This window comes from Desmodus rotundus, chromosome 4, assembly GCF_022682495.2.
Source record: "Desmodus rotundus isolate HL8 chromosome 4, HLdesRot8A.1, whole genome shotgun sequence".
NCBI classification, from domain to species: domain Eukaryota; kingdom Metazoa; phylum Chordata; class Mammalia; order Chiroptera; family Phyllostomidae; genus Desmodus; species Desmodus rotundus.
In genome coordinates, this window is record NC_071390.1 from 139,486,218 (window position 1) to 139,512,620 (window position 26,403).

The window sequence follows — 26,403 nt, forward strand, 5'->3', positions numbered from 1 at the left end:
GCATCGCTCACTAAGCTGCTCCGGGCTTTACTGAGCAGTAACATGGCCTAAAACCATGTTAGTCAAGACAAGATTTTTTGAAGTTTTCTTATTCCTAAATTCCAAAACTTTTCCAAAATGTTTATCACAATTTTTCCACTGAAGAATTGGAACATCATAAGATTAGCAGAAAAGGGTAGATAAAAATGATGTTGTTACCGATAGGGCACAAAGTACCAATATTCCATCAAATAAGGTAATTTCTGTAGCTACCCTATTGATTAAACTGACTGATCACCAGCAGTCACAGATTGGAGGAACCAAAGACCTGTCAAATACTGGGCCACTTAATACTAAAAGACCTAAAATATAATTTCTTGGTAGCCATTACTAAAGTGCATGCAATTTATATCCCTAATTACAATGGTGGAAAGGGTATTCTTATAGATCATCATTATAAAGACTTGTCTTCTAAACATTTTCAGTATAATCCCAGGTGGTATAACTAATAACTTAATAAATATGCTTATGATGCCTTCGGCACTGGTATTCATTCTTCTTATGTTATTGATTATGTGGTCAACTTCAGGGGAGAGTTCTAAAACGAAACAACAAGAACCGGAGACGCAGTGTGACATTGTTCTCCATGTTTCAGGTTGCTTTTAGAGTGGTGCTTATGTGGCATTTGTGCTGTCACTGTATTACGTTTGTCTTGGGGGTTTTTTTCTGTTTAAAAATGTATTCTACCTTTAATGTGACTTTTTAAATGAATTTGGAATGCTAGGTAAGCGGTAAAACTTGCCAGCACAGTCACAGCGAAAGTTTCTCCCCTCTGATCATGTTTGTCTGTGACTGTCACTGAAATCTCAGGTGGAAGCTTCAGAATCTGAAATGGTTTGTCATTCCCTGCCTAAGCAAGCTAAATTTAATTGAATTCAGAGTTTGTAATGAGCAATTTTAAGAAACACTACAGTGTTCTGGAGCGACAACAGGATGATGCAAAACTTATGTTCATATTTGTACATTTATCAAATTCTTAAAATAATTTAAAGAATATTTTTCTGTTGGTCTATGTTACGAAAAGAAATTCTTAAAGTATTTTTTTAGATGCTCTTTAATGCAGAAAAATTCATATAACAATGATTTGTTTACCTCAGTTCTAAGGCCACATCTCTCTCTTCTGCATTTGAAAATATAATTTTGGGGATCAACATAACATTTTTTGCTATCAAAACAGCCACTTTTAATATAATCAAACAAATTAATGATTACCTAATGTTTAGGAAAAAATTTGTTTTGATTGTATTTGAAGCAGTTAAGCTCAAAAGTTTGGAAAGTTTTAGAAATTGTCACCAAATTTAGCTCCTCCCCCTTCTCTTCCAAAAGAAAGAAAAATTACTGGGGGAAGTTGTGATTTAGTTATACAACAGAAACACCACTACACGCGCTTCAGAAGCGTCACAGAGGTGCAGGTTGATAAAGAACTTTTGAAGCCACTTAAACAGGCTTGATTTCCACACATTTTCCGCCTTTCCTCCAAGACACTAAACCTTGCTTTTTAAGTTTCAAGTAATGGAAACTTAAAAAATATTAATCACTAAGCTGTAGATAGTAATCCTGATTACTGTTTATTGAAACGAGCATGCCTGCTATTTTAAACTATTTCAGAAAAGTAGGACTTTTCGAGTATTTGGTAATGAGAGTTACAGTGTTTTGAAACTAGGTTTTATCCAGGTAAGACAGACGCAAAGGTAGTGAGGTATTTCTTTTCTTTGTACTTAACCATGTTAGGTCTGAAATGGTGACTCTTCATAAAATTCCAATGCATCTGAAAGCAGTCTTAACTCCCTCCAGTCAAGCCTAAAGCACCTATTCTGCATGAGGCATGTTTCTGTCTGTTCTACCAACTAGTTTTCATCCAAAAGCAGCACCTTCTGCTTTAGGAACTAATCTGTTAGTACCTTTTCTTAAGGAGAGAGAGAAAAAAAACTGTAGACCATTTAATAACATGAAAACTTTAGGAAAATCAACCCACCAATCTTTGATTGGGTTTATTTAGAAAAGAGGCAAGTTAAAAAAAAGTTAAATGTCTAGAAAGCCAGTGCCTCATATTACAGAGTCCAGAAAGAACAGTTTTTACACAAAATACTTAAGTTCCCACACCCTGTTAACTATCTGAAGTCATCTCCTCTCTCCCCAGACAGAGCACACGCCCCCCTATGATGTGGTACCTTCCATGCGACCTGTGGTCTTGGTGGGCCCTTCTCTGAAAGGGTACGAGGTAAGTGGCTGCCCTCTAGGGCAGACTTGGCCTTTACATGCTGAACTGCTTTGTGACTCAACCTCCCACTCCTGACTCTTGAATTTAGAACTTGAGCTCCTACCAGCAAAGCATGTTGTTTTTCAAGCTGTGGTAATAGATTGCTTTCTGGTTTGTTCTGTTTTATTTTCTTGGCTGTTGCTCTGGAGATTTCTACTCAGTCCAGGGAATAGTATCAGAGGGACAGTGACTGGCACAACTTGTGATGTAATGTATTGTCAGTGAAGCATAAGAATACATTCAGGGAACTTAGACTTTTTAATTGTCATCTTATTGGAACTCAAAACAGAAAAATGGGGTGATCTCAATGCTGCTTTTTCCAAATGGGAAGCTCAGGTTTTCAGGCATTCTTAAGAGGAGTAAAATTGTTTTATCGTAATAGTAGTATTTTTATTGTATCTTAATTTATTGCTTGTTCAATTGCAGGTCACAGATATGATGCAAAAAGCATTGTTTGATTTTTTAAAACACAGATTTGAAGGGCGGTGAGTATATCAGAATCCTGGGTGCTATGGGTTTTGCCCTGAAGATGACAAAACCTGGGTGGGACAGGCATGTGGTCCCAAGAGAAAACTGAAGTCTATGGGGTGACAGGAAACACATTCCAACCAGTTCAATCTGATCCCACAAATATTTGTCATATTTGCTCCGCACATCCTCAAACCTGGATAATCCATCTCACTGTCCCTGCACCTGCGTTCGTAACATAAACTTAGTCAAGTGCCTGCTGAATAGTCCCACCCCAAATTCATGGTCAACTGGCCCTCATTGCTGCCCAGAAGTCAAATAAATATCCCTCTTCCATTTACTTTTCTACTCTTCGAAAAGACTTTCATACCAGGTCCTCTCTCCCCAGCCCTCTAACATCCCTTGCTCAGCTTGCTCTCCCCCATGAACTTGCTTCCTGTTTTCACTGAGAAAACAAAGACAAAGGAGAACTTCGTGGAGAGATCCCACCACCACACCTACACCCACTCACGTGTTTGCCTGCTCTGCTTTTCTCCTATTACTCTTAGCAGTGGCCAGTCCACCCACCTGGGGACTAGGCCCCACTGGCCACCCCCACCCAACACAGCCACACAAGCCTTTCCTCTCATCACTGTTTCTCACTCTAGTGGAAACACCATAAGCATAGAAGACAAAGTTATTTCTTCCTTCAATAAAAACAGTTTTCCTCATTTCCCCTCTAGCTGGCCCATTTTTCTCCTGTTCTTTATAGCAAAACTGCTTGAACAAGTTGTGTATGCAAGCTGTCTTCTAATAACTCCAGTTATGGACCCATCAGCCCCCCACACTAGTCCTGTCAGGTCACCAGTCGTGCCAGTCGGTGTCCCCCTACCCCCGTACTGCTGAGTCCAGGGTAAATCTGCAGTCCTCCTCTCAACCGACGTGGTGGCCACGCCGTCCGCTTTCCAACACTTTGGTTTCTGGAACCACACTTCCCTGGCTTTTCTTCTATTGCAGTAGCTACTTCTTTGTTTCCTTTGCTGATTCTTCCTCATCATCTAGACATCTTGGAAACAGTGGGGCTAAGTTCCTTGGTCCACTTGCTCTTCTATCTACACTCCTGTGGTGATTCATTTGATGTTAAAGTTTTAAATAGCATTCCTTCATTGGTCTCTCCTCTTAATTTCAGACCTGTATATCCAACTGCCTACCTCAGTATCACTACTAAGATCTTGAATCGATTTCTCAATCTTCACACTGCAACTTACCACCAAACTGGTTCCTCTCGTTGTCCTCCATTTCTCTATTAAAAGTTTCTTCATCTCTCAGTCCCTAGACCCTTCAGCCCCAGGTCACTGAATCATCCCTGGCTGTACTTTTTCTCTTCCATCTCACGCCCAAATGCTGTTGTTATTCATGTCTTGAAAATATATCAAGAATCTAACCACTTTTTACACACCCTCTGCTTTTGATCTGAGACACTGTCATCTCCTCCCTGGATTGTTGCAATAAATAGCTTCCGAACTGGTGTCCTTGCTTCATCCCTGCTCCCTTAAAGTCTGCTCTCAATTCAGTAGCCTCAATGACCTGTTTAGCTGTGAGCTGGATCTTCTCACCCCTTCGTTCAGACCTATCCAATGTCTTTCTTCTCTTTCCCTCAGCATTAAAACCAAAGTTCTTAGTGGCCTAAAAGAGCCCCGGCCCCACGGTCTGTCCACCCAAATACTCACCCCCTCTTTCACTTCACTACTCCCCACCTTGCTCCCTCTGGTCCTGCCATACTTCCTTCCTTCCTATTCCATAGTGTCCCACACAGCCAGATACATACCGACCTTGACACCTTTGCACTTATAGTTCCCTGTGCTGGGAATACTTTTCCCTCAGATATTCTTCTTTCTATATGTGTACACACACACACACACACAGGTACATGCATCCTCATCCAACCCTGACTTTTCTCCCATAATTCTTTTATGTACTTTATGTATTAATTTTGCTTGTTGTCATTCTCCCACACTTAGCATGCAAACTCCACAAGGGCAGGGTGTTTTCAAATCTGTTTTGTGAACTGTTGTGTCCAGAGCTGCGCTCACTGTGAACAACAACAGATGACTGCTGAATGAAGGCGCTTGCGCCCTCTCTGCTGGGGAAATGCAGAAAGAGTGAAGCCACTCACTGTCTTTGCCTACGAGGGGCTCACGTGTAAACCATACATTGAAACCCCAACCGGTAAAATATAAAGTAAATGAAACAGCAGCTCCGCAGACCTGTGTCCAAGGCACAGGTAGCACAAACAGGAAGGATTAACACCGATTTAGGGATGTCAGCATCCAGGAAGGGGTTTTAAATGGAACCTATTTAAGGGAATTGGACGAGAAGGGGCATGTCCACCAGAGGGTGGAAAGTGTGTGACAGCATCAAGGTGGGACACAGCATCTCATGTGAGGCAAAACGCCTAGAGGTCTTCACGGCAAGGCCAGGCAGAGAGTGACTGGGAACGAAGCCAGGGCCATGCCTGGTGTGTCACGTTAATCAACTTAGACTCACTCCTTTTCCTTTCCTCCCCTCAGCTTGCTCTATAAATATTTGTTGAGCACATTCTATGTGCCCAGGCAATCAGAGGAGCAAAAGCAGACACGGACCCTGGCTTCATGGCACTCGCTTACTTACAGCCTATTGGAAGGCAGCCTTGAATCACATAATCAGTGGGCGCCACGTAAAGTTTAAGCCAACTTCTGAAGCATCAACGATACGATGGGAGTCTAAAAGGGAAACGTCAAAATTTAAACTAAGAGTAGATTATAGGGGTTGTGTGAACATACAGGGCTGGTGAATATTTTTGTATTTTTAACAAGATAAATGAGCTGCCTTTCTTCTCCACTTTCCTTTTCTTCCCCTATCCTAACAATACCAATGGAATAGATGGTATCTGTAGGTTTCAGTGTTCTTTTAGATTTGTTAATGTAGCACTTTCCCCCTTGAGCACACCTGCTTCTACAGCCATTTATCACTGACACTAACTTTTGGCAGGAGAGGCAAGGACAAAGAGAGAAACTTTTATAGGAATACAAATATCATCCGTAATCAAGCAAAAGACTGAAAGCGTCAGAAAAGGAACAGAATTCAAGGTATAAAAAGACTTTATGATCAAAGGCTACCTAACCAAACGCTCCTAATTAGATATTTTTGTTTTCCATTGCTTTAAGAAATATATTTTATTTTGTGCCAGGAAATGGCTTGGTCCTTGGGCCTTTGGCTTGGTCCAAGGCTTTCAGGTTCTGGCCAAGTATAAAAGGCATGCCTCTCATTGGGCCTGTTTCGCTCTCGCTTCTTTATTCTTGGCTCTGTCATTTGTCATAATTTGGAATTGTCAACATGAGCGTGCACGCCCAGAAAATTCTGCTAGGCTGGGAGCTCTGCTCTCCGTGACTAAGTTAACCCAATGCCCCTTCCTAAACGCCACAGATGGGGAAATGAGATGGAATTTCCTGACCTATCACTTCCGTTCAAACCTGAGTATGTTTTGAATTTGGAAGACAGATTCCAGCCATAAGGTGTATCTTGGACCTGTGTTCTAAAGTATCGGCCATCCAGATTGATTGCGTTTAAGAAACAAACAAAATACATCTTGTATCAATCATTTGTTTCTGGCCAGGAGTGATTTCCATATGGCTTTATTAATGGGCCGGCTTTGGCTCATCGTAACTCATAGAGCTGGAGCTCAACTTTCTAGGTCTGTGATCACCAAAGATCCTCAAAAGGAAGTAATACTGTCCATAAGGCAGAATTTCAAAAAGCCATGCAAAAACTTAACGTTTTTTAAAATCCATGGCAGGACATTCAGAATAACTGTGTCATTAAGTGCCTTTGTTTGGGCCAGTCAAGATAGCAATGGAGGGTGCAAAGTCATTGAAAGTATCGGGTATGTCTAACTCTAAACAGACATATGATTCTAAAAGGACAAAGTAATTCCTCCTTAATTATCTATTAAATAAACTAAATGTATTTTTTAAATTAAAGCCCAAGAGGGGAACATATGAAAGGAAGTATTGGTGATGAAAAGATTCTGGATAGGAGTTCTTTTTTGTTCTTAAACCTAGTTAAGTTCATTTGCGGAAGCCCTGCAGAGTTGTCAGAAACTCATTAAAACAGCATTTCAGCTGTCAGGTCAAAGAAGAGACAATAAATCGTTATCCTTCTCTTGTGTGCAACAGAGTAGCCCATTCAAACAGGATCACCCTAACCACTCATGTCCTGTAAACAAAGCAGTTTCCCAAATCACCTGGTAGGACAATGACAGGTAAATTAGCAAGGAAGTCAGGGACAGGAAGGAAAGTGGAATTCAGCTGTCCTCTAGAGTTTTAAAATGTCAGCTCTTGGCACCGAAGTGTCTGGAATTCATACTGGGTTGCCCTAGGGATGTGTGTATGTTGAATCTTGTGCAAAGGGATCTTATTGAAAAAAGTCAGTAATCCTGGAAAACATTATGTCACTTTATTTTGTGTGAAATTTACTGAGGTGTGAGACAAATCCTCAACTGGTGGTTTTCTGCCTTGGCTGTGTATTAGAATCACCTCTAGCAGTTTAAGAACAAAATAAAATCAAGGACTTCTATTCCAAAGGACTTCTATTGGTGACAAATTGGAGCCAAATCTCTAGGGTGGGACCTAATGTAACTTTAAAAGCTTACTCAGCAATTTTGATATAGCAGGAGCATTGAGAACCACACCTCTAAACTGAATTGTCCCCACAATTTTGCCCTTAGGATTTTCAAGGTCTTTTTTCTTGGCGGAAACTCAAGTAATGACAATCCCCAAAGCACACTTAAGGAGTTGAAATAGGATAGTGGCCAGTCTTCACACAGCGCACAAAGCTCACCACGTAAGCAGGTCAGTGGAAGCCCGGCTGGACAGCACCATGTGTGAAAAGGAAAAAGCATGTGGGAAAAAGAGGAAGATGTATTGCTACAGAAAACCCTGTCCTCCTGCTGAATGGGCTCAGACTTTAGATGCTCCTAAGTGGCTTTTGTCTCATCTTGTCACCCCTGGGATCTCAGGATGGTGCCCATTACAGGGCAGCCTGCCTCCCGGTGGGTGTCCAGGGCTCTTTAGAGGCACAGGACCCCGATTCTGGTCATCAGCAGTGCACGGGCCCCAGTCAGCTGTGCTAGGATAATGCCCCGCACTTCAGATACTCACTCTCCCCTCCACCTGGAACACGCTGCTCATGTATCCGTGTGGCTCGGTGGTTGCCAGGGCTGGGGCATGGGGAGGACTGACCACAGAGAGGTAGCACAGGTGAAATTCGGGGGGTAATAAAATTATTATGCATCGTGAATGTGATGGTGGATATAGAACTCTGTGAATTGGTCCCAGTTCATAAAGGATCAATTTTTACAGTATATTGATAAATGGATCTGCAAAATCCAGTAATCCCTTTCCACACTGTACTGAATGTACTGCTATCCAAATGGCAACCGATTTTAACTGTATTGGCTATATCTTTTGGTACTTACTCCTTCCATCTAAGTAACGTACTTAATTTGCTACTTGAGGTTACAGCGTTGGACATTATCCACTGACTTCTACCATGAAGAATGTGTCGCTCTCTCACACCCAGTCCTCCTCTCTCTCCCACCCCTGCATACACATCTCACCCTCCGTTCTCCCAACAGTTAAGTCATAACTTTTGGCTGGCTCTGTTTTTAGTATGTATTATAACCATGTAAATAATATGTAAATGGGCCATGTCAAATACATTATAAGTACTTCCTCATGTGCATTTTCTTTGTTGTTACTATGAGATAATTTTACTTTTTACATTTGCTTAATTTTCTGTATATTTGGCACCAATTTGGCCCCAAATCCTCCCCAGTTGTCTAAGTCTCCTCACAACGGGTTCAAGTGCACCAGGCAGTCTCTCAGCTTTGTGCTTTTGAATCTCTGGGAGTGTCCCGGCCTGCTCCCATCTGGGTGGTTTCTCTCTATGTTGGGTGTACAGTTTCCATTCTGGGACATCCCTTGTCATTGTCCTTGGGATTGCTGTCACCTTCCCTTTGGGCTTGGAGCCCCTTTTTCCTAGATCCCTTGATCTCTTTCAGGGCTTATGACAACATCCTCTAATAGTTCCTCTGGAAAGAGTACATAAAATTTTTCTTTGGGACCTGAATGTCTAAAAATGTCTTTAGCCTGGCTGGTGTGGCTCTGTGGATCGAACACCAGCCTGTGGGCTGAGAGTTTGCCAGTTATTTCCCAGTCAGGGCGCATGCCTGGGTTGCTGGCCAGGTCCCCAGCTGGGGGTGTGTATGAGGCAGCTGACTGATGTATCTTTTGTGCATTGATGTTTTCTCCCTGTCTTTCTCCCTCCCTTCCCCTCTCTCTAAAAAAATGATAAATAAAATCTTGAAAAATGTCTTAAATCAACCCTCCCATTTAATTGACAGTTGGAATGGTAATGAAATTCTGATTGGAAAGATTCCCCCTCAGAATTTTTAAGGCTTTTTGCTCCAGGGGACCTGCCTTTTCCCCTGGAAGCTTCGCGGTTCTGCTTCATCCCCATTTTCCCATTTATGTGAATGTGCCTGTCAAGCTTTGTGCTGGATCCTTTGCATTTAGAAAAATCAGGCTCTTAATTCTAGAATTATTTTTTAGTTTCCTGTCCTCTTATTCTTTTTCTTGGACCTCTTCTAATTTGGAAGTTGAACCGTCTAGATAATTCACTAAGTTTCATACCTTTCTTCTCCTATTTGCCGTCTCTTTGTCAGCCTCACTGGACAATGTGTGTATAAAACCACCAACATCACTATCTTTGGCTCTTTTCTCTTTGGAGGTCAGATTCCCCAGGGGAAAAACTTCCATTTAGAAACCTTTCTTTTCCAAATAATATGTGCTCTCTGCTCTGCCTAGGGTCCCCTGGTCCCAGACACTGTTTTATTGCCTGTAGAGACCAAACCAGTGAGCTCAGGGCATGTGGGGATGATGGTCCCCCAGGGGATTGGTGTAGCAGAGGGGAGGTGGAGGGCCCTAACCCTGAGACACCCCAAACCAAACTCCAAACCAAACAGGATGTTTCTAATACTTCCTTCACCTTCTTCTGCACAGGTACTGTGACCCTTCTAATTTGCTCCCTACCTTTTCCTACTGCTGCCTGGTATATTCAGCTGTCTCCAATCTAGGTCATTTGCACTTTCTAGCTTCCGAAGTTTGATGTTCTCATTTCTACACTATCTAAAATGACCCCCTAACAAATTATCGTCTGTCACAACACCCTCTGTGTCCTCTTCACGATAGTCATCTTATTCTGTAATTACTTCATTTATTTTCTTATTTATCACCCGTCTCTGCCACTAGACTTTTAGCTCTATGAGGAAAGACCACGTCTGCCTTTTTCCATTGCCATGCCTCTCACAGCACTATGCTTAGGGAAGGGTCTATGACACAGGGCTGAGAATATGGGCTCAAGGAAGCCTGGGTTCAAATCCCAGCTTTGTCATTTTTAGTTAGTATGTAAACTTGAATAAAGAACCTACCTATGGCCCATTTTCTTCATCAGCAAAAGTGGCATGGCAATAAACCTCTCTGTTAGAGTTTTGGGGATGATTTAATGAGATAATCCAGGTGATGAGGTAATGCTTAGTATATGCTGGCACTTGGTAAGTAACCAATAAATGCTAAGGTAGTGCAGGATTAAAAAGTAAATAGAGCAGTCAAATGCCTTAACATTTTTTTGGTTTGAAAATATGGTCACTATGTATGTTTCATATGTAGATGAGTTTGAGGCATGCATTTCTGTCCCTTTTTCTTCAGTTAATAACCTCAGGATCTTCTGTTACTTTTTCCCAACAGGATATCCATCACAAGGGTCACTGCTGACATCTCGCTGGCCAAGCGCTCAGTGTTGAATAACCCCAGTAAACACGCAATAATAGAAAGATCCAACACAAGGTCAAGCTTAGGTAAGTGTGCCCACTCCTGATGAGCTTAAGCTATTCAAACACTTCTCCCTGAGGCGGCCAACGAGAAGATCTAACCAGATGATAATTCCTTGAGTCACAGAGCAGAGAAGAAACAGACATGTGTTACCAGTAGCTAGTGCTATAGTCTTGGTGATTTCGTGGCATGGAAGAATTTGTTAGGATACTTTGGAGTTAAAAATTCCACAGGCTGTCAGCATTGACATTTTGGTTGTGGTTTGTTTTCACTAGTGAGCTTCAGTGTCCACAGACTCAAAAAATCCCAGGCTTTGCATCATTGTTACCATGAGCTAGTTCATTACCTCTGTAAGGCCTAGTTTCCTCATCTAAACAAAAGAAATAACATTAACCTCCTTGTAGAATTACTGTAAGGATTAAGCATAGCACGTCCTCTATACATGATAGCTATTACTTCAAATCCCTTAACAGCAGAATTACAGCAGTGGCTGTATCATTCACGAGAGGGTAGTGTGCGGTATGGGCTTGAGCTTCTGAGAAGGGATGAAGTCAATCCCTGGTTGTTTTCCATTGATTGCCATATCAGGATTTTCATTGTGTCTGTAAAAACTGTGTAAAAATTTTAGTTACTGTGCTTAGGGTTATGTTTGTGCCCTGTTCATTAACATACTAATGTGACCTGGTGAGCCCCTCGGGCAGCCGTTTCATCTCTCTGGCTTGTGCGCGGAGCTTCAGGTTAATCCCTGTTAACCATGGAACTCACTGGGTTGTTAGGTCTCTGTTTTTATCAAGTACAGTTTCTCAGGCTTGTGTAAGATCTTTGATTTTAATTTTTTCTAATTGCATGTTACATATATACGTCCTTTGAAAGACTGGCTTTTAACATAGTTTTGTTGTTTATTTGGATGTATATTATTTAAACAATGGAGAAACTATTAAAAATAAACTTTATCTGGTAATCATGAGTATAATAATTTTTAGGACTCCATTTTGTTCTTCACCTAATAACCCCTCATTGACTAAATTTCGGCTCATCAGTTGAATGAATGACATAACAGATTGGTTTAGCTTTGTAACTGCTACCTGTGTATTATTTTTAGATGACTCATGCACTCCACATACTTTACTGAGCATACATTAGACACTGAAAGTCATCCAAGCCTGGGAATAAAAACATGAACTGATGAAGCCCCTTCCCCCAGGGATCTTGGTGTAGCAGTAGGACAAGTTAACAGGCCGCTGAAATAGAGGGTGATACGTGGTCTTGCATTGAACTGGTTCCCTAGATGGCAATGCTGCAGGAGATTAGAGGCAGGGTTTGGCATTATGTTGAATGTGGAACATGAAGGAGAAAACTCCAGGAAGATCTCCAACTTTTTGCCTCGAGAAACTAGCTGATGGTGTTATTCTGAGGATGAGGGGTTCAGGATGAGGAGCGTGTTTGAGGGAGTGACTGGGGAGGAGAAAAAGGAAGGTGATGGCTACCTTTGTAAACAGGTTGACTTTGCAGTGTTATGGAGCATCTAGATACCCAGCAGACAACTGCGTATAGAGATCTGGAACTCAACAGAGAGGATGAGCTTAAGATGCAGTTGATCCTCCATATTCACAGTAGTTATGTTCTATGAAGTCCCACTGACACTGAATTAGTGAATACTGAGCCATCGCTTCTATGAGAAGTGTAACAGTAGGTTCCTGCAAGCCTCCGGTCACAACACTCTCATTAACCGATCCATATAGTTTATTTTCTGCACGTTTCTGTTTAAAGATACCTTATTTGATACATACTATTGACTCATTAACATTGAATTATAATTCATGCCTGAACAAAGCTTTTGCTAACACACTTTTTTCCATAAGGCACATCTTGGCCTTCCTACACTTAGAAGCACTAGCCAGAACTTCAGCACTGGGCTTGGAGTTGGGGGGCCTTTAAACAGTGAAATCACACACAAACACAAAAATGAGAAAAGCAAAGTGCTAAACAGACCACAAAAAGGACACTTGTTTAGTCTGAGAGCTGGAACAAGAAGGCACAGAGTGTCAACTTGTTTGATCTCAGCTGACAATGTGCACCTTGGGGAACTCCAATTTTTTGCCACTGTGCACATGTCCCTGAATGACTGACTGCAAAAATGCCATCAGTATTGATTTGGGGCTTTACAAATCAATTTTAGCAGTAGGAAAATGTGCAAGTACTGAGTCCGAGGATGGGTTCAAGGATGGGCTGTACTTTTGGAAGCCACTGGTTGACACAGGTAGCCAGAAAAGGATTCGTGAAGTAAGTGAGACAAGCCCAGACCCCCGAAGAGAAACAGCGTTCTTGCGGTTGGCAGGGAAAGCAGCAGCAGTGTCTGCCCAGGGAAAGTTCAGAAGACAAGAGTTACATGGAGGAGAGAGAAGAGCATCTTAGTGTCCACCTGCTACACAGCAGTCAAAGAGAAAGACTGGCAAAACCCATTGACTTTCCTGACAGGGCACATCTCTCCTTGACTTTGTGCTCTACTCAGATGCAGGGAGTCAGAGGAAAGGTCCCTGGACCATGTGGAAGGTGGCCATGGGGCAGAGCCCAGGGAATGGATCGGTGATCCACACGGGTCGTCTGGACTCCTAGGAAACTCACCATACACTTTTTGTAGAGAAGGGGAGTGTACGTGTTATATATTAATTATATGTGAGTATGAGGATTGTTTAGTTTTTCTTATGGTAGTGCTAGAGCATAGGTAATTCAGATATACACAGGGTCCTGCAGAAAGAAGGCTTGCTTGAGTGTTGTTGGTAGGGTACGTGAGTCTCGAACAACATGGACAGTAATTTGAACATTTGACCCAAAGTGTCATATAAATGTCAGAAATGTTGATAGTGATCAAATTGAGACATTGAGATCAACATTATACCATATGGGAGATAGCTGACATACTCAAAATATCCAAATCATTAAAGTTATTGGTAATGAAAAATGTCTTTTATTTTACAGAAAAAACATACGGTCTTTTTGGTCAACCCTTTATTTTGCCGACCTATTTTGCAAAAGGGTTCCCTTTTCTCCACATCCTTGCCAACACTTGACTTTTTGATAATAGCCATTCTGACAGGTGTGAGGTGGTATCTCATTATGGTTTTTGATTTTGATGATTGGTGATGTAGAACATCTTTTCATGAACCTTTTGCCCACCTGTATGTATTCTCTGAAAAAGTGTCTGTGGACCCTCTGCCCATTTTTTAATAAGGTTGTTTTTTGCTATTAAGTAGTGTGAGTTTTTAAATTTTGGATATTAACCCCTTATCAGATATATGACTTGCAAATATTTTTTTCCTTTCAGATTTTGCTGCACTTTCCAAATTTTTGCTTAGTTGCTTTTGCTTTTGGTGTCATTCAAAAAAAACTGCCAAGACCAACTGTCAAGGAGCTTACCCCCTATGTTTTCTTCTAGGAGTTTCACGCTTTCAGGTCTTACGTTCGTCTTTAGTCCACTTTGAGTTGGCTTCTGTGTATGGTATGAGTGGTCCAGTTGCATTCTTATGCATGTGGCTGTCCAGTGTTCCCAACACCATTTATTGAAGACAGTCCTTTCCCCATTGTATACTCTTGTCTCCTTCGCCATAAATTAGTTGACCATGTATGTTGGATTTATTTCTGTGCTGTTCTACTCCATTGATGTGTCTTTTTATGCTAGTATCATACTGTTTTGATTATTATAGCTGTGTAATGTAGTTTGAAATCAGGAAGTATACTGACACTAGCTGTTCTTTCTTAAGATTGCTTTGGCTGTTCGGGGTCTTTTGTGGTTCTATGCAAATTTTAAGATTTTTTGTTCTATTTCTCTGAAAAGTGCCATTGGTATTTTGATAGGGATTGCATTGAATCTATAGATTCGTTTGGGTAATATGCACATTTTAAAAATACTAAGTCTTCCTATCCATAAGCACAGACTATCCTTCCATTTATTTGTGTTTCGTTTTCTTTCATCACTGTCATAGTTTTCAGGGTAAGGTCTTTTATCTCCTTGGTTACCTTCATTCCTAGGTATTTCATGTTTTTTGATGCAATTGTAAATGGGATTGTTTGCTTAATTTCCTTTTCTGGAATTTCAGTATTAGTGTATAAGAATGCAACCAATTTCTTGATATTAACTTTATGTCCTTCAACTTTACTGAATTTGCTTATCAGTTCTAACAATTTTTGGTGACGTCTTTAGGCTTTTCTATATGTAGTATCATATCATCTGCAGAGTGACAGTTTTACTTCATCCTTCCCAATCATGTGCCAAAGAGCTCTGGCTAAAGCTGTCAACGCTATGTTGAATAAAAGTGGCAAGGGTGGGCATCTTTGTCTCGTTTCCAATCTTACAGAAAAAGTTTTCAACGTTTTGCCTTTGCGTATGATGTTAGCCGTAGGGTGATCACATTTCTTAATGCGCACAATGAATATTAATTTAGATTACAATTTGAGTGCTGAGGAGCAGTGGCCATGAAAACATTTACAGGGCACAGAGAATGAAGGTTATTGTTGAAATAAAAATTAAAGATCAACAGAGAATAGTTAATAGCATTGTTTTAGAACATTATTATGAAACAAATTATCAGAATACCATTTTTATTTTTAAAACTATTTAAATATACATGAATATAAAGAGTATAAAGAACCTCAGGTGCCCATCACCTAGTTCCAAGTCTCATGTATTCATGGCCAAAATATTGTTCTGTTTCCAGCCCTGCCCTTGCTCTCCAACTGTTTCTGCATTATTTTGAAGCAAATCACAAACACCATATGATTTTACCTGTAAATATTTCGTTATGTATTTCTAAACATTAGGGACTCTTTTTATTTAAACCATAATGCCACTATGGTACCTTAATGCATCCCTAATATCATCAGAGTTCCACTTAGCCACCTATTTCCCAACTCACATTTTTATACTCTTTATATATGTAAATATTTTATTCATTTTCATATTATAAATATATACATTACTATTCTTAACTCAGGATCCAAATAAAGTCGATACCCTGTGATTGGTTCCCTGTAATTTTTTACTTAAAGAAACCGGGTGACTTATTCCATAGAGGTCCCATCTGAAGTTTGCCAACTGCATTACACTGGTATTGTTTATATGATTGTCCATTTTCTGCGTCTCTTATAAACTGGTAGATCCAAGAGCTTAATTTTGACTCTTTTCTTTTAGAAGATTGTATTATCCATAGTATGTGACCAAATATTATAAAGTCGGTATCTCAAGTGGTGTGGGCCCTAACTTTAAAGACATCCAGGTAAATGAAAGTACTCCAGTCCTAATGCGTTGTGAGGCAGATTAGTGACTTGCCTTCCCTTGAATGCTACTTAAAATTACCTCCAGGGATCTTCTGCATGGATCCAGATGCACAAGGGGAATTAAAGGTCTTCCGTAGGTCCAGAGTCTCATGGGATTGGCCCTCATGATTGCAGTGGGCACTATAGGTCGCATATTATGCTTTATAGACCTGCACTGCCTAGTACAGGAGCTTCTCTGGCTATTTAATTTTAAATTATTTAAATTTCATTTTAAAAATGTGGTTGCTACATTTCAGGTGCTCAATGGCCACATGTGGTTAGCAGCTATCATACCAGCCAGCATAATTCCATCATCACAGAAAATTCCATTGCACAGTCCTGTTTTAGACTCTAGAGATCATGCAGAAGTAGAGGAACCGAATGACATTTTCTTGATGTTCAAGTAGATTTGCAGATGTTTGCTAATAAGTTTTCCGTAAGTGGTATAGCTCAGATTTGTATAGTGCTGCCTCTCATAGGTAACTGCCTTTAAAACGTGAATGTTGCAGGACCATTCTTTTGCTGGTGGAAGACAGGATTAGTGTGTTTCTGGACCAGTTTGTTATGGGCACTCTCAATGTCTCTCCTATTGTATGGTGTATTTTAACTTGCTAATACACGTGCCCATTAGCATACCAATAGGTGATAAACACAGATCAGCCCAAGCAGTGAAAGGAAAGCTGGTGATGGTAGCTAGGGTACAGGGGTCAGAACCAAGCACATGAAAATTACCTCTTAAGTTTCTATTTTATAACATTTTTTATGAAAAAAAAAATTTTATAGCACAAAAAATAAGTCAGCAGAGGGATCCAAATTTTTTTACTCTTAGAAACAGTGTTATACTGTAAGTAAATTTTATAGCTGGCTGAGAGGAACTCCCTAAATTTTCAAGGTGTTATGGAGAAAATGATTTATCAGCTCTATCGCCTAAAAACATTAACCTAATGGCTGACCTACGTGCCTTCCTGTTGATGAAATAGTGTACCATTTCACTTGATCTCAATTTACCTAAAAATATTGTACTTTAAGTAATGTAACTGTGCTTAACCTTTTACAGCGGAAGTTCAGAGTGAAATAGAAAGGATTTTTGAACTTGCAAGAACATTGCAACTGGTAGTCCTTGATGCAGACACTATTAATCATCCAGCTCAACTCAGTAAAACCTCTTTGGCCCCTATTATAGTGTATGTAAAGATTTCTTCTCCTAAGGTAAGTAGGCTTGTTGTTGTTTGCCGTGTAGTCAAAGTTTGCCAGAATGTTTACGTTGTAGTTACCGACAGGCTACGTCTTTATCCACCATAGTTTGAAGAGATGTTACTCAGCTTTTAAGAGTGATATAAGCAAAGCATGATTATTAGTTTCATGGCTTAGAACAGCTGAGTCTCAAAATGTGGTGGTCCCTCTGGGGGTGTGTTCTAAGATACTTTCAGTGGGCTCACAAGGTCAAAACTATTTCCATGATAATACCAAGCACCATTCACCTTTGACACCGCTTTGACATTTGCGTTGGTGATGGTACAAAAGTAATGGGCAAAACTGCAAATGTCTCAGCGTGAATCAAGACTGGTACCAGACAGTACTGGCAGTTACTGTACTCTTCCCACCAGGTTTTAACCACCACTTAAAAATAAATAACCAGTTTCACTTAACTTTATTAAATTTGACTCTCATACAAGCCTTTTAAATATTCTGAGCGACAAGAAGTTCACATGAGCTGCACGTACCCAAGTTCATTAGTATCTGAGGACAAGCAGAGGTATGATACTGGACCTGTAAACGAACTAGCGACTTATTTCACGGAATGTCATCATATGAAAGAACAATGGGCAGGTGATGCTTTTTTCAGACTTGGGTATCACATCAAGGAAAACAACTAACAGCCTTTGCTACCAATGATGAAACTCAAGCTTTCAAAGAAAAATCAGAGTTTTGGAAAACTTGCATCCACCTTTGGGAGCTTGGAAGCTTATACTAACAAAGACTTTTCTAATGAGATCAATGACATTAACAAATACATATTAATGTTATATAATGAAGTATATCAAACATTTGGAAGATCTGAAGAAGTCGCAAGCCATTCTTTCCAAATGACCAGGTGATGTTACATATCACACATGGTAAAAAATCCACTGCAATTTCAAGACAGGCCAACAGAATTTAATGTAACGGAGTAAGAAAAGTTCATCAACATGGTTTCCTATTTCACATAGTAACTATTCTTTAAGAAACTAGTGTACTTTCTACACTGCAAAGAACATTCACAATTATCCAAAAAGGCTATTAAATATTCCTTTTCTCAACTAACTACGTATTTTTAGGAGTCTGGATTTCATCCCATATCCCAACCCCAACTACACACCGCAGCAGATAACATGTAGAGCAGACAGGAGACGTCAGTTGTCCTTTGAAGCCAGGCACTAGGGATACTCGCAAAAAGTGTGGCTATTTTTATAAAGTAACTTATGTTAACGTGTAATAGGCTTATTGTTAACTTTTAAATGAGTATTTAATTTCTAATATAGTAAATATTAGATATAGTTCACATAAAGACACACTTTTTGGATTTCTCAAGACTTGTTTAAAAAGGGGCAGAAGACAAAGTTTGATGACTGCTAGCCTTGAAAAAAAATTCAGAATAAGCTCTATGGTTATTTTGGTTTTTATTTTTAGAGCTTACAATTGAGATTTATGTTAACCTCAATTTTGCAGGTAATGTTATACATCATATTTTATAGCTTAACCTTTAGCATTTGTGATATATGTACATAAAAGGTCACCAGAGGAAGGACTGAATCTTGTAATTTAGCTGAGTGCAGCTATTCCTCTGTTAAGAAAATCTTATCTTTCACAGGTTTTACAAAGGTTAATAAAATCTCGAGGGAAATCTCAAGCTAAACACCTCAATGTCCAGATGGTAGCCGCTGATAAGCTGTCTCAGTGCCCTCCCGTAAGTTCTCTTTCTGTGCCCGTTATCATCCAGATGAAGAGATCAGGCCTGGCATTACATAAAAAAATAAAATAATAAAATAAAAAAGCAAACAAAAAGCAGACAGTTACATGCCTGTTGGGGGAAGGAATCCTCACCACTTAGCAGTGAGCTTCATTCCAAAGAAGTGACCTGTCCAGATCTATGGCAAGTTCTATGGTCTTACCTTATACCTAACACCTCATTCATATCTTAAATGAACAAGATTGTGGCTTCAAAAACTTGGTTTATGAGATAGATCTATTTGGGGTTAACCCTATTCATCATAGGGAGAGTCTGACAGCCTCTTAATAGTTGTCTGAGAAATTGATTTGAGACCATTAAAAACAAAGGTTTGAACAATCAGCTAACCAGATTCCCGCGTCTGAATACACCCCTACTTCTAATTCACGCCTTACATAGCATGCCTTGAGACAATAGACGGCTTCCACTTTCTTTTTTTTTAAAGTGCAAGTATTTCCGAAGCTCCAAGAATTATGACTATGCATCCATTGTGATTGCTTGGAGTATGGTGACATTTACAATAAACACTTTGAAGTCTGGACCATGTCAAATCATCAGTGGTTTCACCTTCTGCCAAATTTCATGTTCTAATCTTGCCTCACTAATTTCCAGGATTAAACTTTCCAATCTGTGTCAGAACAGGCTTCTTCTTGTACTATTCAGATTTTATTCTTTTCTTTTACACCTCTTCCTACCACAGTATCAATTCCTTTTGCACTACAGACAGACCACCTTTACCATGCCCTTTAACAACTGTCATGGCACCTGTTCACTTCCCAGCCATTGCTGTTGGCTAGGCATCCAGTGTTCTAAACAGCGATATAATCGGACTCAATAGGACAGTCAGCAAATGGAAGAGCACAGAGCCATAAAAATGCAAAGTGGTGCAGCTCATGAAACCCTCCCTCCTTTCGTGAGGCAGGGGGCAGGGGGATGGAACTGGGGTCAGTACTGGGCTGGTATGAGCGTACTCTCTGAAATGTTGCCTCTGCAGGAGCTGTTTGACGTGATCTTGGATGAGAACCAGCTCGAGGATGCTTGTGAGCACCTTGCCGACTACCTGGAGGCCTACTGGAAGGCCACCCATCCTCCCAGCAGCAGTCTCCCCAACCCCCTCCTCAGCCGTACTTTAGCTACTTCAGCTCTGCCTGTTAGCCCCACTCCAGCCTCTAATTCACAGGTGAGGGAAGTTCTTTATCACCTGTGTTGAGAAACTAGGCTGCCTAAGGTCACATCGCTGGGATCCCAGCCCAGATATCCAGCACAGTTCTCGTGCCAGCAGAGTGGTTCCATCCAAACTGAGACAAACATTGAGTCATTTAAACATCTTCTGTGTGAGTGGTGTACCTGTAAGAAAGGCAGTAGAAACACAATATACTGTGAATATACACAGACTTTAGAATCACTGACTACACGTTCTTTAAGACAGGGGTAGAAGGACTTTCTACACAGCAGCACAGACAGTGGACTCCACCTTTTACCAAGTGTATAACCTTGAATTCGCTTCTCATCTGCTCTTTACCTTAGATGCCTCAGGAATAATTCTGTCAACCTATCTCAGGGTTGTTTTAGTAATGAGTTAATGATTAATGTTCTGGGGATTAAGCTGGGGTGGGGGGGGAGGCAGAGAACTGTACTTGAATAACAAAATTAATTAGGGGGGAATAAATAATTAATGTGACTGCTAGGACAGTGCTTGTCTCAGAGTGCCAGTTAAGCATTTCACAATTACCGTTTTTCCTCCTTAATCCTTACTTTAAGCCAAAGCCAACATCCTAAGGCCTTTCATCCTCCCATGTGTATTCAAACGGAGGTAGTTAAGTATACACCCATAAGAAGAAAAATCTCAGCGACTATATCAGTATTTAAACCACAAAAGAACATATAAAACAATGCCTCCCTCCTTCATTTATTTAAATAAAAAGGTTACTCTGTGCACTGTTCTAGGTATGTATAAATTAACAAAGTCCAATGTAATATGTACAAACCTCCAGTGCCACTGGATATCATCAGAAGAATTAAGTGACTCAGCTAGGTGAGACTTCATTTCACCATTATAGATGTTTAAAAAGGAAGCAAACGAGAATGGAGTTGCTGTATGACGCATCAGTGCCTCCCACTCTAACCCTGGTTGATGCCTGTGTTTTCTGCCCTCGACAGCAGGGTTCTCAAGGGGACCAGAGGACTGATCGCTCTGCTCCTGCCCGTTCTGCTTCCCAAGCTGAACAAGAACCCTGCCTGGAACCAGCGAAGAAATCCCAGCACCGGTTTTCCTCCTCAGCCCAGCACCACAACCATCGCAGTGGTACAAGTCGAGGCCTCTCCAGGCAAGAGACATTTGACTCAGAAACCCAAGAGAGCCGAGACTCTGCCTACGTGGAGCCGAAGGAGGATTACCCCCACGAACATGGGGACCACTATGTCCCACACCGTGACCATAACCACAGGGATGAGCCCCACGGGAGCGGAGAGCACAGACACAGGGAGTCTCGGCACCGTGCCAGGGACCTGGACCGAGAGCAGGACCACAATGAATGCAACAAACAACGAAGCCGTCATAAATCCAAGGATCGCTACTATGACAAGGATGGAGAAGGAATATCCAAAAAAAGGAATGAGGCTGGGGAGTGGAACAGGGACGTTTACATCCGCCAGTGACTTTGGCCCTTTTGTTTGCTTTTGTTTTTTTAAAGTCTTGTATAACATCACCCTCAATCTAAATCTTTGGGGTCGGCATTGCAATCATATGTGATCTGTCTTGTATATTTTGTATTGCTGTTGCTTAAATAGCAATAGCGTGACAGAGTATTAATATACTTTGTTTTCTTTTGTAAGTGCTATATAAATTTGCCTGGTACAGCTGCAGTCCTCTGGTTGTGTCCTGGACTTTTCAAAAACTGCTTGAGGTAGCTGTCACTTGAACAAAATCTGTTGCCATCCAGGTGGCGTTAGTATTTTAAGAAATGTAGTTGATGTTTTCAAAAAATGTAGTTGCTATATCTAGCAACCCAGAATCGGCCCAGATAAAAAGTGGAATTTCTTGATTCTCCATATTTTTAATATGTAGGCACCTGATTCGCATATTCATTCATCCATGGACCACTGTTTCTTGCTTGTACCTCTGGCTGACTAAATTTGGGGACAGATTCAGTCTTGCCTTACACAAAGGGGGTCATAAAGTTAGAATCTATTTTCTATGTACTAGTACTGTGTACTGTATAGACAGTTTGTAAATGGTATTTCTGCAGACACCTTCTTATAATTATATATATAATATAAATATATATATATATATATATATCAGTTTGATCACACTATTTTAGAGTCTTAATGCCAAGTCAGCAGATTTGCTTTACGAATTACAGGGACTAGAAATGCCCACCTTCAGGAAATTTGTAATAACATCTAGGCACCTACCCCCCTTCTAGTAGGAAGTCTGTATGTACATACTGTAAATATGTGTGATTGCTTGACTTGAAAAGGTTTAATTTCTGAATGTTTTACCATCCTTTTAAGTTTATAATTCTGACCATAAATTATGGTAAATATAACCAAACTCCAAAGGTTGTTCTAATCCATTCAGCTCACACTGATTGTGACAAACACATTCTTAGTAGCGAGTGTCTCATGTCACTGCACTGGAGGTTACAAGCCGGAACTCTGTATGCACACATGTGTGCGTCCGTGTGTAAGGGTATGTGTGCGTGATTGGCTGAGATGAATCTGTATGCTGAAGACTAAAAGAAACTAGAGACTGACACCTAGAATTCCACCCACCTGGCTTTGAACCGAACTGTGCTGCGTGTTGCTTTAATGGTCACTGAGCAGTCAGGGAGCGTGCTGCCAAAGGTGACTGGGAAAGCATTCATCTGTCGGCTCCTTGTTTTTACTCCTAGAGAGCAAAAAATACAGGCAACTTTTAACTGTGAGTGTTTCACTGGAAATGTACAATCTTTGTGTGTTCGAGTATTTGTTATAGAAAGAAAAGTTTACACAGCTTGTAGAATTATGTTGTGGGAAAATAAATTTTTCTAACTTCTCCCACTTCCTTTTCTAACCCTGCTTATTGTCCCCGTTATCTCCCAGTTCAGCTATCATTTCACCCCCCACCACGAACTCAAAAGAGTTTCACTGTCTGTCAGAACCTAGAAGTGCTTCTTATAACCAAAGTTTCTTCTCTTCAGAAGCAATCAGGGCAAATGGGGTGACTTGAAGTGAACGAAACGGTGAGAATATCTTCTTACAGCAGACATCTGCTCGGAAGGGGCAGCCAGAAGATACTATCTCCACGCCTCAGTGATACTGCTGTAAGCAGCTCACAGTGAGGTGGTCATGCTAAGGCTAAAACCGCTCTGTGGCTCCTACGTGTACGCTCTGTCCGGTTACGACTGGACAGGTGAGACAGTATTAGGTATACAAGCACCTGGCACTTGAAGTTTGTCCTTGGAAAATGCCTATCTCTAATTGCCTCACTTCAGATTTGTACATTATATAACTATTATTTTGTTAAATAAGTTAATCTATTTTTTGTCTTGCTTCTTTGATTATTCCAGGTTCTTGCCAAATATTCTTGGACCTTTATAAGTAAAACTGTTTCACATTTAACTACTTATTTCTACCCCCAACAAAGCTCATTTTTAAAAATGGGTTACCTATATAGTGTTTTATCAGTTAATATGAAACATTTCCCTCAGATTCAATATATTTGTTAATTAGCTCTGTACTGGTGACATGAATTTATTTATTGAATATAAAAACTGTAGTCATGATATGTATTTATGCAAAGTAGTCACATCATTGGAAAACTGCATTCCAATTAAGATTACTTCTATAAAATATTTCAGATAATCTTTCCATCATGGTGAGATGTTGCTGATCACCAGCCTCTCCTTTGCTTCATGTAATTTCATCCCAGTAATGATTTCAGAATATTTAAATTCTTGAAGTATAACTGGTGTGTACCTAAGCTGCTGCTACCATTAATCCCTTTCAAAGAGTTGTGCTGATGGAGTCTAATTTTAAATTCCGTACTTGGATTCTTCGTTTTTTACTTTCCTGTGAAACATGTTAGTCCAAATCCAAGGATTCCTCAAAACACTATATTGCAGGATTTAGCATCTATACATGAAAACTGTATAGTGAGCATACCTGTAAACAGTATGCACTAAATTTGTAAAGAAGAAATAATCCCAGAGACCATGGGATGCTTTACTGACCCATGGAATGTAAAACTACAGTCTTCACACAGCAGAAGCTTAATCTTAACTTACGCAGTTGTAGAATCATGAGTTTTATAGTCTACCTAGAAAATGCTGGAAATGTTAATTTTTTTTTTTGTCAAACCCGTTTCAGTTTTTCCTAATGCTCTTTCTTTACTGTTCATTTAAGCTACTGTTACAGGAAGGTGCTGCTAAATGTAGGATATCTTAGTCATGTTGTACTTGGGACAATGCCACATTTTTAACATGGTCTGCTACACATACCTGTTAAACATTTGCTGTCAGCTACATTGAACTGTTCGACAAACCGGATTTAAAGTCATTCACATAAAACAAATCAAGAGCTGGCTTCTGCACTGTTTATTATTGGTACTATCAATTGTGACTTTAGGAATGATTCTTATAGTTGACAATATATGAAATATTCAACGCTTCCCATTTATGGAGCATTTCCCTAGGGGCAATGCCAATCAGCGATGTTACTTTAGTGACCTTCCCATGATGTCTGGTAAAATCATAACTTAAGGTGGGTAAAGGATCTTTTGAGTATGAGCACAGCCGAATAATCTTCCTCTACCTTAATACTACATTTCAGCAATTCTTCATGAAGATCCATTTTCATGACAAATTTAATTCCTCACCCTTGTCCGTCTGCTCAATGATGTAATGCTGCTAGTCTTGGAAACTCTGATCTTATTAAAACTTTTCAGAGTCACACTGTCAGAGAAAACACGTAACTAAATGGTTTGGGGTCAGTTGTTTAATTTTGGCTAAATTATATTTTTAACTATTTGTACTTCACTTTGCTATTTAAACTACAATGTGATACAGATTTTGAAGTAAAATGTACTCACTGTTGAATTAAAATGTTTTTTCTGTTTCACAGAAATATGTCAACACTAAATATGTTAAAAGATAATATATTAATTTTCTTCCACACTTTCCTGATCTTTTTCCTTTGATTGTATTTTTTCCTTATGTTTCTTTGTCCTTTAAGAGTGAATGTTTCATTTTCCTACTTGCTTTAATATTTGAAGGAAAGAAACCCACTGAAATGTTAAAGGAAAAAATTGTTATATATATGTTAAAGGAAAAAATTTTAACAGTATTATTTGTCCTTACTGTTTTCGATATGCAAATATTTTTCTTCTATTTTGCCTGTGATGCTTACATTTTGCTATTTATCAGTATTAATCAAAAATCTACACATTTGCTACCATTTTTTTCATCCCAACTTAGCACATGAGGCTTTATAGACAGTATGAGAAGAAATGGATTTAGTGGATTTTTTAAAATACATTTAAAATTTGGGGAAGGAGGCTGAGCCCTAGAAACAGAAGTGCCACAGGTAAACACCATTTCTCTTTAGTCAATGACACCTCCTGGATGTAATGCAGAATGAGGGATGTAAAGAAGTCAGTCGTGTATCTGAGTCTGAGGGAACTTGAAATAGTCTTTCCTTCATTCATTAAGCATCTGCTCTGAAGCACTGACAGAAAACACAGAGCCTCCAGGATCTTCCCAAGTCCTAGGGAAGAAGTTACAGGCGTGCCTAATAAACTGGAGTGTTCACGAAGTGCCGCAATACCAGTGGAGATGGGCCGGAGGGGTACAGAGAGACAAATGTCTAACCCAACCCCAGGGAGGGGTATTCAAGAAAGGCTTCTTCAGCCCCCGCTGGGTGTCTTGGTTGGAGTGTTGTCCTGTACACTGAAAGGTTCCAGGTTTGATTCCCTGTCAGGGCACCTACCTGGGATGCAGGTTTGGTCTCTGGTCAGGTCACATACGGGAGACAGCCGATCAATGTTTTCTCTCTCCCTCTCTCCAAAATCAATGAATAATACACTCCAGTGAAGATAAAGAAAAAAACAAACAAAAAAAGGCTTCTTCAAAGATGAGGCCATCAGAAGGTCTTGCAGTCTTGTTGGCTATCATAATTACAAGACATTCTTAACAGAAACCTACGGGGAGAAAAGCTATTAGGCAATTGTTTCCAAATGCCTACTTTATGTGCCCAAGCCTCAGGAATTCTGGGATAATTTGATAAAAGTTAACAAAACAGACATATATAATTCTACATGAGACAGCCTTTAAATTAGGTCCGGGTGTTTAAATATACCTTATCTAAAAAGAGGTAGGACAAAGAGTAAGCTTATAAATGATTTTTTTAAAAAGCAGTCACACTGGCCACTATAGGGAGATGTTTGG

At 40.1% G+C, this 26,403-nt stretch overlaps 1 protein-coding gene across 15 annotated transcripts in view; it reads left to right on the forward strand.

Moving 5' to 3' along the window:
• The window catches only part of CACNB2 (calcium voltage-gated channel auxiliary subunit beta 2), a 322,507-nt gene extending 297,204 nt beyond the window's left edge, over window positions 1–25,303 (forward strand). For 8 of the 15 annotated variants that reach the window (XM_024576106.4, XM_024576114.3, XM_045183725.2 and 5 more), the window contains 7 exons: window positions 2,180–2,260; window positions 2,726–2,784; window positions 10,591–10,700; window positions 17,045–17,196; window positions 18,839–18,934; window positions 19,971–20,156; window positions 21,140–25,303. In XM_024576106.4, coding sequence (XP_024431874.2) covers window positions 2,180–2,260; window positions 2,726–2,784; window positions 10,591–10,700; window positions 17,045–17,196; window positions 18,839–18,934; window positions 19,971–20,156; window positions 21,140–21,634 — 1,179 coding nt within the window. In that variant the 3' untranslated portion in view covers window positions 21,635–25,303. Of the gene's footprint in view, window positions 1–2,179; window positions 2,261–2,725; window positions 2,785–10,590; window positions 10,701–17,044; window positions 17,197–18,838; window positions 18,935–19,970; window positions 20,157–21,136 lie in introns of all 15 variants that reach the window. The other 7 variants (XM_045183705.2, XM_045183711.3, XM_045183721.3 and 4 more) reach the window with 1 other exon arrangement.
• The last annotated feature ends 1,100 nt before the right edge of the window (window positions 25,304–26,403 follow it).